Consider the following 18,702-nt stretch of genomic DNA (forward strand, 5'->3'; position numbering starts at 1 on the left):
AGAATGAATGGTGTGCATAATTGACCATCACTCTATTCACATGGGGGATACTGTTGTCTGGATTGGTGAGGTTCCCTGCAGTCGACACCCATTGATCATAAAGTTAATAATAGGGGCATCATCAAATAGGCTGTAAGCCAGACACTGCGCATCACACATACCTGTCTGATTGGCGCCCTATACAAGCCTCAAATGTGTGCATTTGTAATACTAGGCAATCACCCCCTCCATTAACTGGTAGGTTCTGTGAGTGACTGTTTCCATCAGTATTTTGCACCTGTGCTGCTCCGACTTTTATAATGGGGTCTCCTGCATCCTGTTAGCTCATAAGTAACCTGACCTGGTGTTAGTAAGGGTGGGTTTTTTTCTGTGAGATTTTTTGAATTTTTTGTGTTTTTGTGAGCCACTTACAATGTATTATTTGTTTAGAATTGTGTCTGTTCATGGACTATATTAATGTTTTCATATATAAAGAGTGACGTCTTCATATTAAGTATACCAAAGCTTCTAATTGAACTTTGGGCTACTACAAGTCATGCCCTCCTCCTTGTCTAAATATACTCCTCAAAAACACTAAGAGGACTAATTTTACATTTCTGTAAAGTATATGAAAAACGAGAAAAAGGTGCAAAGAACTGTGAATATTAAAAAACAACAATTTATTCAAACAACTATAAAAACATGATGACAAGGACTAATAACATGTAAAAATAAACAGTGCATAAAAATGGCCAGTAGATGGCACCAAAGTACCACAGATAAATATATAGCAGCACATTAGAGGAAGATAAAGTTACATATGTGTTAACTCAATTTAATATTTAATTTATGGCAACCAAAGCCCAATAAATATGAAAAGCACAGCTATAGACAGAGTCATTAATGAATATAGACCGAATAGCCTATAATGGATATAGTGGTTAGTGGAGCCTCTCCATGGGAGAAGGGCACCACTGTATCCATATGTTATTAAGCAGTATATATCCATTCATGACTCTGTCTATAGCAGTGCTGTTCATATTTATTGGGTTCTTTCTGCCGTAATATAAATATTACATTGGTTTAGCACATATGTAACATTATCTTCCACTAATGGAGTTATATTTACCAGTGGTACTTTGGTGTCATCTACTGGCCATTTCTATGCGCTGCTACTTTATATACATGTTATTAGTCCTTGTCATCATGTTTTAATAGTCATTTCTATTTGTATTTTTTTATTTATTCAATATTTATTTTTTGCTCTTTTTCTTATGTTTTTTACCCCTATTGATACATTTATTTTAGTGATTAAAGTATACCATCACTATTTATGAGGGTACCCATTTTATTTTAACTTTTGTAAAGTATGTAGTGCAACTTTTGCTTGTAGGGTTATTCAGTTACTGCACCATAGTGTCCTTATATAACTGTATAGCTATAGCTGTATAGCTATGTTATTCAGTAACTATATGAAGGTAATCAGAGTGTTTTCCTAAATGAAAAATCACAAGAATTTTGCCCATACTCGTTAGTGTTACTAATTGTCAATATGTTTTAACGTTTGTGTTGCCAATGATGCAATGTAATACACAGGGCCTGATGTTGTAGGACCCTAACCACACCTCTGACAAGGGTAAGAGTAGGACAAGAGCTATATCTGAAAAGCGTAAGCATTACAATAGGACTGACACTTCCATTCAGAAAGCATGCACTGTATAACAATAGATCTAAATAGATTATGCAAAAGGATCATGCAAAAGTGATTTAAGTCGCTTATCTAAACTATTAATCTATTTATTATGCATTTATTATCTTGCATGCTTTTATTATTTCACAAATTTTACTAAAAGTAGCTTGCTATAGAGAGGTGAAGAACTCTGTAGAAGTCAACAAAACAATATGCAATTACCTTCCAGCTTCCTGCAGCTAAGTTTTGCAATGCTCCAGCAGCACCTTCTAGGGTGTCAGGGTTAGAGCACTCAGATAGAAGTATGAGGTAGGGTTTGACTATAGAAGGATGCCATAACATCTGGATTCCTTTTGGCGGGTCCGCGCACTCAGGAAAAGGACCGGTTCCACCCCACTGACAAGAGATGTAAGAATATGTTATATTTTTGAGTAAAACAAAAAAACAATTTCCAGCAAGTCAATATATAACACTTTAAGGTTCTTTTCAATATGCAGTGTATAACAAAAGTCCTCCCATTTTTGTAAATATTTTATGATATCTTTTCATGGGATAACACTTAACACTTCAATATGTAGTCAGTGTACAGCTTGTGTAACTGTGTAATTTTGGTGTGCCCTCTAAATAACTCAGTACACAGACATTAATGTCAAAACAGGGAAAATGGCTAAATTGTGCCCAAAGTGTCAATATTTTGTGCGGTCACCATTATTTTCAAGCACTGCCTTAACTTTCTACGACATGGAGGACACTAAAGCTTCACAGGAGCCACTGAAATCCTCTTCCACTCCTCCATGATGATATCACAGAGCTGGTGGAGGTTGGAAAGCTTGCACTTCTCTACCTTTCTTTTGAGAATGTCCCACGGATGCACAATAGGGTTTAGGTGTGGAGACATGATTGGCCGATTCAGCACCTTTACCCACAGTTTCTTTAGCAAAGCAGTGGTTGTCTACTAGAATACTGCCCTGAGGTATAGTTTCTGAGGGAAGGGTATCATTCTCAGCTTCAGTATGGCACAGTACATGTTGGCATTCATGGTTCCCTCAATGAACTGTAGCAGTACTCATGAAGCTCCAAACCATGACACTTTCACTACCATGCTTGACTGGAGGCTAGACACACTTGTCTTTATACTCATCACCTGTTTGCACCACATATGCTTGACACATTAAGAATGAAAGGTTTATCTTGGTCTCATAAAACAACAGGACATGGTTCCAGTAATCCATGCCCTTACTCTGCTTGTCTTCAGCAAACTGTTTGTGGGATCCCTTGTGCATCCTCTTTAGAAGAGGCTTCCTTCTGGAATGAGTCATGCAGACCAATTTGATGCAGTGTGCAGCGTATGATATTAGCATGGACAGACTGACCCGGGGCATGTCAAATGAACCGGGTCATGTGCGTAACACAATCATTAGGGTTCTGCAAGGAGCTATTACATACACCACTTAGTAGACAGTGATTGCATTGTAATCACTTCCCGGCACTTTGAGTGTCAGTTTACTCCATGTCACGTGTGTAGAGCAGGCTATCAATCAATGAGCAAGGGGGAAAGATTATATGTTCATCCTGTAAAATCCTGGCATATCAACCTGTAAACCTTTACCGTTTGAGGTGCCATCGTCATTTTACCTAACCTGGACTTAGGAGATAGATTTCGTGTGCATTGTGAACCCACTATGCCAATGCTTCACAAACATGGCAATCTCTTAGAGCACACCGGCCAAAGACAAGGTGGTGGCGGATGCTATTTTTTTCTATCATCCCTTTTGATAATTAAAAACTTGAGGCCATAGCAACATTGTATTGGAAAAAAGGGCAATTTTTCTTTTACTCCGACCAATGTTATACAATACTGTAAATCACCTAAAGGTTAAAAATGCTCAATACTCCTCTAAATTAATTCCTCGAGGTGTAGTTTCCAAAATGGGGTTACTTGTTGGGGTTTCTGCTATTTTAGCATGTCAGAAGTAGAGATTAGAGAACCTGAGGTTCGGTGTTTAGTGTTCATACCAAACAGACTTTACAAAAAAAAACAAAGTTTAGATTTGAAATTCAGGTGCCACTTGTGCGATCATTGCTGTGCTCAGATACCATTGGTGCTCAGCCAAGTGTGAGCCGCTTGCAGTGTTTGAACAGCTTGCACTGGATGTAACAACAGCGTGATCGAATGTAATGTGCGCCAAAACAAAGAAGAATGGAAAAACCCCACCTGCCCACCCCCAAAAGTGTTCTATTGATGGATGGCTGCATGTGGGAGGAGAACCCAACTGCTCAATTAGTGAGACTTCCATTGGGGTTCATGTCAAGTCTGGGTCCCAAACTGAACTGTATCTAAAGTCCGGCTAAACCCACCGAATCGAACTTCAATGGATCCGCTAATCTCTATAGTCAGTAGGTCTTCAAATGTGAAAGGGCATCCGCAATCTATTCCAGCCAAAAAGGCACTCCAAAATTCAAATAGCGCTCCTTCCCTTTTGAGCCCTGCCAAATGTAATTGAGATTATGGCTAATTAGGCAAAATTTGGTTATATTCACTTAGGAATGTACTCAATTTTGTTGCCTGCGGTTTTGACATTAATGGGTGTGTGTTGAGTTATTTAAAGGGCACACCAAATTTCAACTGTTATACCATCTGTTCACTGACCATTTTACATTGTATCTTCAGTGTTATGTCATGAAAACGTATAATAAAATATTTACAGAGTGTGAGGGTTGTATTCACGTTTGTGATATACTGTACGTGGAGATTAAAAAAAAAAAAAACCCTCCGCTTTCTCAATTTTTATTGCCAGTGACAATTGGACTGTACTCAGGTGTCAAGTGAGTGTGGTCTGATTTTTTTTCATGAAGCTATAGACCTGCATTGTTGATTTTCATCCAACAACCCTTGGATTAAAATCGAAAATGTCTAAATGATTTTACAAGGTAGTGTACGATTCACAGACAAGTTAATGGCCCCATAGACTTTTACAGCTACATGTGCTATCCATGTCTGAATTAAATCTAGATATCATTAAAAGGAGCCTGTCACCACAATTTGGCCTTCTAAACTAAAATGAGCACCTGTGGTGCATTCCATGAAGGTTCGCGTCACCCCTTGACACCTCTGTAGATACCAAAAATACATCTAGCGGATAGATAGAAGGATAGATAGATAGAGGGATAGATAGATAGAGGGATAGATAGATAGATACATGATAGATAATAGATACATAAATAGATATATGATAGAGAGATAGATACAGTGCCTACAAGTAGTATTCAACCCCCTGCAGATTTAGCAGGTTTGATAAGATGCAAATAAGTTAGAGCCTGCAAACTTCAAACAAGAGCAGGATTTATTAACAGATGCATAAATCTTACAAACCAACAAGTTATGTTGCTCAGTTAAATTTTAATACATTTTCAACATAAAAGTGTGGGTCAATTATTATTCAACCCCTAGGTTTAATATTTTGTGGAATAACCCTTGTTTGCAATTACAGCCAATAATCGTCTTTTATAAGACCTGATCAGGCTGGCACAGGTCTCTGGAGTTATCCTGGCCCACTCCTCCATGCAGATCTTCTCCAAGTTATCTAGGTTCTTTGGGTGTCTCATGTGGACTTTAATCTTGAGCTCCTTCCACAAGTTTTCAATTGGGTTAAGGTCAGGAGACTGACTAGGCCACTGCAACACCTTGATTTTTTCCCTCTTGAACCAGGCCTTGGTTTTCTTGGCTGTGTGCTTTGGGTCGTTGTCTTGTTGGAAGATGAAATGACGACCCATCTTAAGATCCTTTATGGAGGAGCGGAGGTTCTTGGCCAAAATCTCCAGGTAGGCCGAGCTATCCATCTTCCCATGGATGAGGACCAGATGGCCAGGCCCCTTGGCTGAGAAACAGCCCCACAGCATGATGCTGCCACCACCATGCTTGACTGTAGGGATGGTATTCTAGGGGTCGTATAGTTATATATATATATATATATATATATATATACATGACAGACCAAAAGTTTGGGCACACCTTCTCATTCAAACAGTTTTCTTTATTTTCATGACTCTAAAAATTGTAGATTCACATTGAAGACATCGAAACTATGAATGAAAACCTGTGGAGTGGAATGGAATGCTTAAAAAGTGTGAAACAACTGAAAATATGTCTTATATTCTAGGTTCTTCAAAGTAGCCACCTTTTGCCTTGATTTCTGCTTTGCACACTCTTGGCATTCTCTTGATGAGCTTCAAGAGGTAGTCACCGTAAATGGTTTTCCAACAGTCTTGAAGGAGTTCCCAGAGATGCTTAGCATTAGTTGGCCCTTTTGCCTTCACTCTGCGGTCCAGCTTACCCCAAACCATCTCGATTGGGTTCAGGTCTGGTGACTGGGGAAGCCAGGTCCTCTGGCGTAGCACCCCATCACTCTCCTTCTTAGTCAAATAGCCCTTACACATCCTGGAGGTGTATTCTGGGTCATTGTGCTGTTGAAAAATAAATGATGGTCCAACTAAACGCAAACCGGATGGAATAGCATGCCACTGCAAGATGCTGTGGTAGCCATGCTGGTTCAGTATGCCTTCAATTTTGAATAAATCCCCAACAGTGTCACCAGCAAAGCACCCCCACACCGTCCCACCTCCTCCTCCATGCTTCACGGTGGGAACCAGGCATGTAGAGTCCATCCGTTCACCTTTTCTACAAAGACACGGTGGTTGGATCCAAAGATCTCAAATTTGGACTCATCAGACCAAAGCACAGATTTCCACTGGTCTAATGTCCATTCCTTGTGTTCTTTAGCCCAAACACGTCTCTTTTACTTGTTGCCTGTCCTTAGCAGTGGTTTCTTAGCAGCTATTTTACCATGAAGGCCTGCTGCACAAAGTCTTCTCTTAATAGTTCTAGAGATGAGAAGGTGTGTCCAAACTTTTGGTCTGTACTGTATATATACAGTATATAGATAGATACTTGATAGATAGATAGATAGAGGATAGATATATAATAAATACATGATAGATAGATAGAAAGATGGATGGATAGATAGATACATGATAGATAGCTATATATAGTAGATAATAGACAGGGATAGATAATAATAATAATAATTTTATTCATTTATATATAGCGCTATTAATTCCATAGCGCTTTTACACACATTGGCAATACTGTCCCCATTGGGGCTCACAATCTAGAGTCCCTATCTGTATGTCTTTGGAGTGTGGGAGGAAACCGGAGTACCCGGAGGAAACCCACGCAAACACGGGGAGAACATACAAACTCCATGCAGATGGTGTCCTTGGTGGGATTTGAACCCAGGACCCCAGCGCTGCAAGACTGCAGTGCTAACCACTGAGCCACCGTGCCGCCCTACCTAGATAGATAATACATGGATACATGGATAGATAGATACATTGATAGATAATGGATAGATAGATAGATAGATAGATAGATAGATAGATATAGGGATATATAGATAGATAGATACATGATAGATAGATAAATACATAGAGGGATAGATAGATACATGATAGATAGAGGGATAGATAGATACATGATAGATAATACATAGATAAATAGATAGAGGGATAGATATATAGATAGATAGATACATGATAGATAAATAGAGGGATAGATACATGATAGATACAGGGATAGATAGATACATGATAGATAATAGCTAGATAGATACATGATAGATGGAGGGATATATAGATAGATACATACATAGATAAATAGATACATGATAAATAAATAGATACATACATGATAGACATATAGATAGATATATGGATAGATAGATGATACATTGTAGATAGATAATAGAGGGATAGATATATAATTGATGCATGATAGATAAAACGATTGATAGATAGATAGATGGATAGATAGATAGATGGATAGATAGATACATGATGGATAGATATATGGATAGATAGATAGATAGATGATACATGATAGATAAATAATAGAGGGACAGATATATAATAGATACATGATAGATAGATAGATAGATAGAAAAACACTGCATCTCTTTGTAGGTGAAGGAAAGAGATTAATTTGTTCCCATAAAACCACTATAAAAAAATGAGAAAAAAATACAACTATATATATAAAATTTTTATCTTTATTTTCACCACCTTGGATTCAAACCAGCAACTTTCAAACATGTGTCCAGAAGCCCTCCTAGCTTTTTCAGCTGTTTTAGCTGTTGAGCAGATTACACAGGACATAGAGCTCCATTGTACAGAGCAGCATCTCTGTGTCCTGTATTCTAAATGGACAGGATTTTTTTTTTCTTCTGATAAAATTACTAAAAATAATAAAAAAAAATATAGAGTATTGTAATTTTATTACACTTTTTTATAAAAAATAAACATCACAAATCAGCAAATAACATGGACATATTTGGTGTCCCTGTAATCGTAACGACCAGAGCAACACAGCGATCAGATTATTTATGGGGATTGGTAAATGGGGTAAAAAAAATGTTTATTATTTTTCTTTATTAAAATCCATAAAAAATGTAATGAAAATATTTAGTTGAGGCTGTGTTCACACGTAGCATAAATGCTGCGGGTTTTTTTGCAGGTGTCCGCACCACGAGCGCAATAACATTCTTCTATGATTATTGCGTGTCTGCGGTATTTTTTATGCATTGTCACCCAGGGGCGGACTGGCCCACCAGGAGGTCGGGAGAACCCCCGGTGGGCCCCTGCTATTGATGGCCACGCCCCCTAGGCCCCGCCCCCCTATCCCCCTTGGGCCCCTATGGATATGTGTGAGAGGCCCTCCCCCGGCCGGTAATTTCACTAATCATATCGGCACATTGCCGATATGATTAGCGACAATCCCATTCCCTCTGCAGCGGCAAGCAGGGAGAGCGATCTCCCTTCTCTCCATGCTGTCACTGTCAGTGCCGCGCGGCTCTGACTCATCTGCGCAGCGACACTGCAGGAGGAAGCAGTCTCAGAGCGATGACTGATTTCTTCCTGTGCAGGTGCTGGCAGCATCGCGCTGCGGAGGACGCACCCGGCGTCGTCCCAGGCCAGGCTGAAGGAGCAGCAGCACGTGAGTATAGAAGACGGGGGCCCAGGGGGGGTGCGGGGGCCTGGGGAGCGAGCAGGGGCCCCGGGTGGGGTGCGGGGGCCCAGGGGTGGTGTTCGGGGGCCCAGGGGGGCAAGTAGGGCCCCGGGGGAGGGGCGGTTGGGCATGTGGAGACTGTGGGCAATCAGATCAGTAACATTAACCCTTATTCCATCGAAATGTCTGCACAGTCAGGAGTGGGATTCAACTGGTTCTGTCCGGTTCTGGAGAACCGGTTGTTAAAATAGCAGCCGGTTCCCAGAACCGGCAAGAAACAGCTCCAGCGATCCGGTTCTCTGTATTCATTTGTGTTAGTGTCTCTTTAAGACAACTGACACAAATGAATCCCTGTAGCTCCGTATACGCCGCACTTATGGGTTCAGTGGACCCTGACCCGGCATGCAGCGACGTGCTGACGCTGCAGAGGTCACGGCAGTGTGGGGAGGTAGCTCCTCCTCCTGCCGTCTGTCAGCGTCAGGCCCTGTGCGCACTAGACGTTTTTGCTGCGTTTTTAGCGATGTTTTTTACCGCGTTTTTTTGCAGAAAACTATGTGACATTGCTTCCCCAGCAATGTCTATGGGTTTTCAGAAGTGCTGTCCGCACACAGCGCTTTTTTGTAGCTGCGGTTTTGTGGTGACCACAAAAACGCAGCATGTTAATTATTTCTGCGTTTTTCACTGCGTTTTCCACCCATTGAGTTCAATGAGATGTTCAAAAACGCAATGAAAAACACAAATTGCAAATATAGCTGCGTTTCTATGACTAAAAACGCGGCTCTAAACGCAAGGGGTGGGTAGTACAGTGACGTGTACAGGAAGAGGATTCCTTCTGTTGGTAAACACATAAGTGTGAATCCTCCCGGCACCGGCACAGCTGCATCCACCTCCCGTCCGGCGCCATGTCCGCTCCCGTGCGGCACCATGTGCGGGCAGGAGATGGAAGCAGCTGCGAAGTCAAAAGTGAACAGTAGAGAAAAAAATGTCATACTCACCTGTCTGCAGCCTCCCGGTGCCATGTCTAATATTGGCGTGACGCCATGAATTTTGGGCTTAGGGTCACTTGATAATATACAGCAAGCCCTAACCCCATTATTACCCAGCGAGCCACCCGACATCAGGGCAGCTGGTAGAGTTGGATACAGCGCCAGAAGATGGCGCTTCTGTGAAAGCGCTATTTTCTGGGGTGGTTGCGGACTGCAATTCACAGTGGGGGTGCCCAGAAAGCTTGGGCACCCTGCACTGTGGATTCCAATCCCCAGCCGCCTGGTTGTCCCTGGCTGGACTCAAAAATTGGGCGAAGCCCACGTCATTTTTTAAAATTATTTAATGAAATTCATGAAATAAAAAAAAAAGGGCTTCTCTATATTTTTGGTTCCCAGCCGGGTACAAATAGGCAGCTGGGGGTTGGGGGCAGCCCATAGCTGCCTGCTGTAACTGGCTAGCATACATAAATATGGCGAAGCCCACGTCATTTTTTTGGAGGGCAAAAAACTCCTGCATACAGTCCTGGATGGAGCATGCTGAGCCTTGTGGTTCTGCAGCTGCTGTCTGCTCTCCTGCATACACTAGTGGAGAATGAAGAACATATTGAAGAAGGAAATGACATCAGACCTTTTTTTTTCAACAATCTTTAATGGCATTGTTCACTGATAAAAAAACGCATAAAAAAGCAGTGAGCAAAAACGCAGCCAAAAACGCACAAAAAACGCAGTGTGAAAAAAAACACCTAGTGCGCACATACCCTTAGTGTGCAGAGAGCCGCGGACGACGGAAGACAGAGGAGAGGCCACCGGTGCTTGGAGCAGGTAAGCGCTCAGTGAGCTGAAGATGCAGGGAGAGGGGCCACATAAGATGGCAGCTATATGTGGCTATATGGGGAGAGGGGCCACATTAAGATGGCAGCTATATGTGACTATGGGGAGAGGCCACATAAGATGGGAGCTATATGTGGCTATATGGGGAGAGGGGCCACATTAAGATGGCAGCTATATGTGGCTATATGGGGAGAGGGGCCACATTAAGATGGCAGCTATATGTGGCGATATGGGGAGAGGCCACATAAGATGGGAGCTATATGTGGCTATATGGGGAGAGGGGCCACATTAAGATGGCAGCTATATGTGGTTATATGGGGAGAGGGGCCACATTAAGATGGCAGCTATATGTGGTTATATGGGGAGAAAGGCCACATTAAGATGGCAGCTATATGTGGCTATATGGGGAGAGGGGCCACGTAAGATGGCAGCTATATGTTGCTATATGGGGAGAGGAGCCGCATTAAGATGGCAGCTATATGGGGAGAGGGGCCACATAAGATGGGAGCAATATGGGAAAAGGAACACATGGGATGTGATCTGCTGGGGAAAGAGGCCATAATGGGATGTGATCTGCTGGGGAAAGAGGCCATAATGGGATGGGATCTGCAGGGGAAAGAGGCCATAATGGGATGGGATCTGTATGGGGAAAGAGGCCATAATGGGATGAGATGTGTAGGGGGAAAGGAGCCACATGGGATGGGATGTGTAGGGGAAAAGAGGCCATAATATGGGATGAGATCTGTATGGGGAAGGTCGTCCATTCCAATTTTAGCAGGGCTCCATTAGTAATAATTTTTAAAAACTGTAGAAAAATCATTTCATACAGTAAGACTGACAGTGACTGGAACAACTGGTGCTGGACAGGAGAGGAAGGGGAAGGAGATTTTACTTTAAATTACTTGCATTTTTTGGTTGAGGAAATTGCGTGAAAATGGGTGTGGCTAACAGAATGGGTGTAGTTACAGAATGGGTGTGGTTTTCAAATGGGCGGGGTTTACAGAGAACCTGTTAAAAATTTGAATCCCACCCCTGCTATATACAGTACGGTAACTGCATGGTGCTGGTGGGCCCCAAGATTGATTTTTCATGGTGGGCCCCAGGTACTCCAGTCCGCCGCTGTTGTCACCCTTATTTGATACATGTTTGTTGCAGATGTGAATCCTGAATCTTATAAAGAAAAAAAACACTAAAACTGCACAGTTCAGCAGCGTCTTTAGACGCAAAAGACGTCACATCCATTTTGGACATTTAATCCATGATCACATGTAGTGTAAATGCTGCATTTTTTTCTGCTGTTTTTTTGCACATAAATTCTAGTATGTTTAATTGTTCAAGCAAAGTGGATGTAATTCCATGAGAAGACGCCGCTGAACTCTGCGGTTTAAGGCTGCTTTCACATCAGCGTTTTTGTGCCTGACGGCAAAAAAACGCAAACCGCATCTGACTGGATCCTGCGGATTGTACGTGCAACGCATGCAACCGTAATTGTTATTTTACTGGATCCATCTGCAGCGGGACACAGAATTTATCGGCGGCACTGGAGTCAGCTAATCGGGAGTAGAGTTGAGCGCGGTTCGAGGTTCGAGGTTCTCCAGTTCTAGGCTCGAGTGATTTTGGGGCCTGTTATAGATCGAACTAGAACTCGAGCTTTTTGCAAAAGCTCGATAGTTCTAGAAACGTTCGAGAACGGTTCTAGCAGCAAAAAAACAGCTAATTCCTAGCTGGCTTTCCGCTGTAATAGTGTAAGTCACTCTGTGACTCCCACTATTATGACATTTCAGTGTATAGTGTGCGTGAACAGCGCCTTCTTTTTTTTTTTCCTTGTCTTCCTTCCCTAAGCGCACGCGTGTAGTGGGGAGGGCCATTATGTCAGCCAATCCCAGACACACACAGCTAAGTGGACTTTTAGCCAGAGAAGCAACGGCATGTGTGATAGGATGTCCATGTCACATGTCCCTGCATTATAAAAACGAGTATCTGGCCGTCCGGACGCCATTATCTCTTCTGCGTCCTTGGTGTCAGACATCACTGGCGCAGCTCCATCCTTTGTCCTATCGACGATACTGCTGTATGCGCTCCATACACAGCGCTGGACAGCATAGGGATAGCACTTTCCATCAGTCCTTTTAAGGGCTCGTACCGGCAGGGTCAGAGCCATAGGTGACAGGTCCTGAAAACAGAGACAGCGTCTGTGTAGCTAAGGTCAGGGATTTCGTCGCTGCATTTCCCCATTAGGAGGGAATAGAAAGGCAGGCTTCCATTCCTCTACCCAGAGCCCCACAATCCTGGCACTGTACCCTCCTGTCCTCTGCACACTCCAACTCATTATAACTAAGCCATTATACTAGCAAACACTCAGTGTACCTAGTAGCATCCTAAACGTGGCTATTGGACTTTGCTATAGTCCCACTAGTGCAAAGATATTTGCAGCACCTCTGCCTGCATTGCACACTCCAACTCATTATAACTAAGCCATTATACTAGCAAACACTCAGTGTACCTAGTGGCATCCTAAACGTGGCTATTGGACTTTTGTCTAGTCACACTAGTGCAAAGACATTTGCAGCACCTCTACCTGCATTGCACACTCCAACTCATTATAACTAAGCCATTATACTAGCAAACACTCAGTGTACCTAGTGGCATCCTAAACGTGGCTATTGGACTTTGCTATAGTCCCACTAGTGCAAAGATATTTGCAGCACCTCTGCCTGCATTGCACACTCCAACTCATTATAACTAAGCCATTATACTAGCAAACACTCAGTGTACCTAGTGGCATCCTAAACGTGGCTATTGGACTTTTGTCTAGTCACACTAGTGCAAAGACATTTGCAGCACCTCTGCCTGCATTGCACACTCCAACTCATTATAACTAAGCCATTATACTAGCAAACACTCAGTGTACCTAGTGGCATCCTAAACGTGGCTATTGGACTTGTGTCTAGTCACACTAGTGCAAAGACATTTGCAGCACCTCTACCTGCATTGCACACTCCAACTCATTATAACTAAGCCATTATACTAGCAAACACTCAGTGTACCTAGTGGCATCCTAAACGTGGCTATTGGACTTTTGTCTAGTCACACTAGTGCAAAGACATTTGCAGCACCTCTACCTGCATTGCACACTCCAACTCATTATAACTAAGCCATTATACTAGCAAACACTCAGTGTACCTAGTGGCATCCTAAACGTGGCTATTGGACTTTTGTCTAGTCACACTAGTGCAAAGACATTTGCAGCACCTCTACCTGCATTGCACACTCCAACTCATTATAACTAAGCCATTATACTAGCAAACACTCAGTGTACCTAGTGGCATCCTAAACGTGGCTATTGGACTTTTGTCTAGTCACACTAGTGCAAAGACATTTGCAGCACCTCTACCTGCATTGCACACTCCAACTCATTATAACTAAGCCATTATACTAGCAAACACTCAGTGTACCTAGTGGCATCCTAAACGTGGCTATTGGACTTTTGCCTAGTCACACTAGTGCAAAGACATTTGCAGCACCTCTACCTGCATTGCACACTCCAACTCATTATAACTAAGCCATTATACTAGCAAACACTCAGTGTACCTAGTGGCATCCTAAACGTGGCTATTGGACTTTTGTCTAGTCACACTAGTGCAAAGACATTTGCAGCACCTCTACCTGCATTGCACACTCCAACTCATTATAACTAAGCCATTATACTAGCAAACACTCAGTGTACCTAGTGGCATCCTAAACGTGGCTATTGGACTTTTGTCTAGTCACACTAGTGCAAAGACATTTGCAGCACCTCTACCTGCATTGCACACTCCAACTCATTATAACTAAGCCATTATACTAGCAAACACTCAGTGTACCTAGTGGCATCCTAAACGTGGCTATTGGACTTTGCTATAGTCCCACTAGTGCAAAGATATTTGCAGCACCTCTGCCTGCATTGCACACTCCAACTCATTATAACTAAGCCATTATACTAGCAAACACTCAGTGTACCTAGGGGCATCCTAAACGTGGCTATTGGACTTTTGTCTAGTCACACTAGTGCAAAGACATTTGCAGCACCTCTACCTGCATTGCACACTCCAACTCATTATAACTAAGCCATTATACTAGCAAACACTCAGTGTACCTAGTGGCATCCTAAACGTGGCTATTGGACTTTTGTCTAGTCACACTAGTGCAAAGACATTTGCAGCACCTCTACCTGCATTGCACACTCCAACTCATTATAACTAAGCCATTATACTAGCAAACACTCAGTGTACCTAGTGGCATCCTAAACGTGGCTATTGGACTTTGCTATAGTCCCACTGGTGCAAAGATATTTGCAGCACCTCTGCCTGCATTGCACACTCCAACTCATTATAACTAAGCCATTATACTAGCAAACACTCAGTGTACCTAGTGGCATCCTAAACGTGGCTATTGGACTTTTGTCTAGTCACACTAGTGCAAAGACATTTGCAGCACCTCTACCTGCATTGCACACTCCAACTCATTATAACTAAGCCATTATACTAGCAAACACTCAGTGTACCTAGTGGCATCCTAAACGTGGCTATTGGACTTTTGTCTTGTCACACTAGTGCAAAGACATTTGCAGCACCTCTACCTGCATTGCACACTCCAACTCATTATAACTAAGCCATTATACTAGCAAACACTCAGTGTACCTAGTGGCATCCTAAACGTGGCTATTGGACTTTGCTAGAGTCCCACTAGTGCAAAGATATTTGCAGCACCTCTGCCTGAATTGCACACTCCAACTCATTATAACTAAGCCATTATACTAGCAAACACTCAGTGTACCTAGTGGCATCCTAAACGTGGCTATTGGACTTTTGTCTAGTCACACTAGTGCAAAGACATTTGCAGCACCTCTACCTGCATTGCACACTCCAACTCATTATAACTAAGCCATTATACTAGCAAACACTCAGTGTACCTAGTGGCATCCTAAACGTGGCTATTGGACTTTTGTCTAGTCACACTAGTGCAAAGACATTTGCAGCACCTCTACCTGCATTGCACACTCCAACTCATTATAACTAAGCCATTATACTAGCAAACACTCAGTGTACCTAGTGGCATCCTAAACGTGGCTATTGGACTTTTGTCTAGTCACACTAGTGCAAAGACATTTGCAGCACCTCTACCTGCATTGCACACTCCAACTCATTATAACTAAGCCATTATACTAGCAAACACTCAGTGTACCTAGTGGCATCCTAAACGTGGCTATTGGACTTTTGTCTAGTCACACTAGTGCAAAGACATTTGCAGCACCTCTACCTGCATTGCACACTCCAACTCATTATAACTAAGCCATTATACTAGCAAACACTCAGTGTACCTAGTGGCATCCTAAACGTGGCTATTGGACTTTTGTCTAGTCACACTAGTGCAAAGACATTTGCAGCACCTCTACCTGCATTGCACACTCCAACTCATTATAACTAAGCCATTATACTAGCAAACACTCAGTGTACCTAGTGGCATCCTAAACGTGGCTATTGGACTTTGCTATAGTCCCACTAGTGCAAAGATCTTTGCAGCACCTCTGCCTGCATTGCACACTCAAACTCATTATAACTAAGCCATTATACTAGCAAACACTCAGTGTACCTAGGGGCATCCTAAACGTGGCTATTGGACTTTTGTCTAGTCCCACTAGTGCAAAGACATTTGCAGCACCTCTACCTGCATTGCACACTCCAACTCATTATAACTAAGCCATTATACTAGCAAACACTCAGTGTACCTAGTGGCATCCTAAACGTGGCTATTGGACTTTGCTATAGTCCCACTAGTGCAAAGATATTTGCAGCACCTCTGCCTGCATTGCACACTCCAACTCATTATAACTAAGCCTTTATACTAGCAAACACTCAGTGTACCTAGTGGCATCCTAAACGTGGCTATTGGACTTTTGTCTAGTCACACTAGTGCAAAGACATTTGCAGCACCTCTACCTGCATTGCACACTCCAACTCATTATAACTAAGCCATTATACTAGCAAACACTCAGTGTACCTAGTGGCATCCTAAACGTGGCTATTGGACTTTTGTCTAGTCACACTAGTGCAAAGACATTTGCAGCACCTCTACCTGCATTGCACACTCCAACTCATTATAACTAAGCCATTATACTAGCAAACACTCAGTGTACCTAGTGGCATCCTAAACGTGGCTATTGGACTTTTGTCTAGTCACACTAGTGCAAAGACATTTGCAGCACCTCTACCTGCATTGCACACTCCAACTCATTATAACTAAGCCATTATACTAGCAAACACTCAGTGTACCTAGTGGCATCCTAAACGTGGCTATTGGACTTTTGTCTAGTCACACTAGTGCAAAGACATTTGCAGCACCTCTACCTGCATTGCACACTCCAACTCATTATAACTAAGCCATTATACTAGCAAACACTCAGTGTACCTAGTGGCATCCTAAACGTGGCTATTGGACTTTGCTATAGTCCCACTAGTGCAAAGATATTTGCAGCACCTCTGCCTGCATTGCACACTCCAACTCATTATAACTAAGCCATTATACTAGCAAACACTCAGTGTACCTAGTGGCATCCTAAACGTGGCTATTGGACTTTTGTCTAGTCACACTAGTGCAAAGACATTTGCAGCACCTCTACCTGCATTGCACACTCCAACTCATTATAACTAAGCCATTATACTAGCAAACACTCAGTGTACCTAGTGCCATCCTAAACGTGGCTATTGGACTTTGCTATAGTCCCACTGGTGCAAAGATATTTGCAGCACCTCTGCCTGCATTGCACACTCCAACTCATTATAACTAAGCCATTATACTAGCAAACACTCAGTGTACCTAGTGGCATCCTAAACGTGGCTATTGGACTTTTGTCTAGTCACACTAGTGCAAAGACATTTGCAGCACCTCTACCTGCATTGCACACTCCAACTCATTATAACTAAGCCATTATACTAGCAAACACTCAGTGTACCTAGTGGCATCCTAAACGTGGCTATTGGACTTTGCTATAGTCCCACTAGTGCAAAGATATTTGCAGCACCTCTGCCTGCATTGCACACTCCAACTCATTATAACTAAGCCTTTATACTAGCAAACACTCAGTGTACCTAGTGGCATCCTAAACGTGGCTATTGGACTTTTGTCTAGTCACACTAGTGCAAAGACATTTGCAGCACCTCTACCTGCATTGCACACTCCAACTCATTATAACTAAGCCATTATACTAGCAAACACTCAGTGTACCTAGGGGCATCCTAAACGTGGCTATTGGACTTTTGTCTAGTCACACTAGTGCAAAGACATTTGCAGCACCTCTACCTGCATTGCACACTCCAACTCATTATAACTAAGCCATTATACTAGCAAACACTCAGTGTACCTAGTGGCATCCTAAACGTGGCTATTGGACTTTTGTCTAGTCACACTAGTGCAAAGACATTTGCAGCACCTCTACCTGCATTGCACACTCCAACTCATTATAACTAAGCCATTATACTAGCAAACACTCAGTGTACCTAGTGGCATCCTAAACGTGGCTATTGGACTTTGCTATAGTCCCACTAGTGCAAAGATATTTGCAGCACCTCTGCCTGCATTGCACACTCCAACTCATTATAACTAAGCCTTTATACTAGCAAACACTCAGTGTACCTAGTGGCATCCTAAACGTGGCTATTGGACTTTTGTCTAGTCACACTAGTGCAAAGACATTTGCAGCACCTCTACCTGCATTGCACACTCCAACTCATTATAACTAAGCCATTATACTAGCAAACACTCAGTGTACCTAGTGGCATCCTAAACGTGGCTATTGGACTTTTGTCTAGTCACACTAGTGCAAAGACATTTGCAGCACCTCTACCTGCATTGCACACTCCAACTCATTATAACTAAGCCATTATACTAGCAAACACTCAGTGTACCTAGTGGCATCCTAAACGTGGCTATTGGACTTTTGTCTAGTCACACTAGTGCAAAGACATTTGCAGCACCTCTACCTGCATTGCACACTCCAACTCATTATAACTAAGCCATTATACTAGCAAACACTCAGTGTACCTAGTGGCATCCTAAACGTGGCTATTGGACTTTTGTCTAGTCACACTAGTGCAAAGACATTTGCAGCACCTCTACCT

The 18,702-nt window shown here is 42.5% G+C and overlaps 1 protein-coding gene across 8 annotated transcripts in view; it reads right to left on the reverse strand.

The window, feature by feature from the left end:
• The window catches only part of CTNND2 (catenin delta 2), a 3,073,686-nt gene that overhangs the window by 770,651 nt on the left and 2,284,333 nt on the right, over positions 1–18,702 (reverse strand). For all 8 annotated transcript variants that reach the window (XM_075314970.1, XM_075314969.1, XM_075314967.1 and 5 more), the window contains one exon: positions 1,892–2,065. In XM_075314970.1, coding sequence (XP_075171085.1) covers positions 1,892–2,065 — 174 coding nt within the window. The remainder of the gene's footprint in view (positions 1–1,891; positions 2,066–18,702) is intronic.

This window comes from Anomaloglossus baeobatrachus, chromosome 6 (genome assembly GCF_048569485.1).
Source record: "Anomaloglossus baeobatrachus isolate aAnoBae1 chromosome 6, aAnoBae1.hap1, whole genome shotgun sequence".
Lineage (NCBI taxonomy): Eukaryota > Metazoa > Chordata > Amphibia > Anura > Aromobatidae > Anomaloglossus > Anomaloglossus baeobatrachus.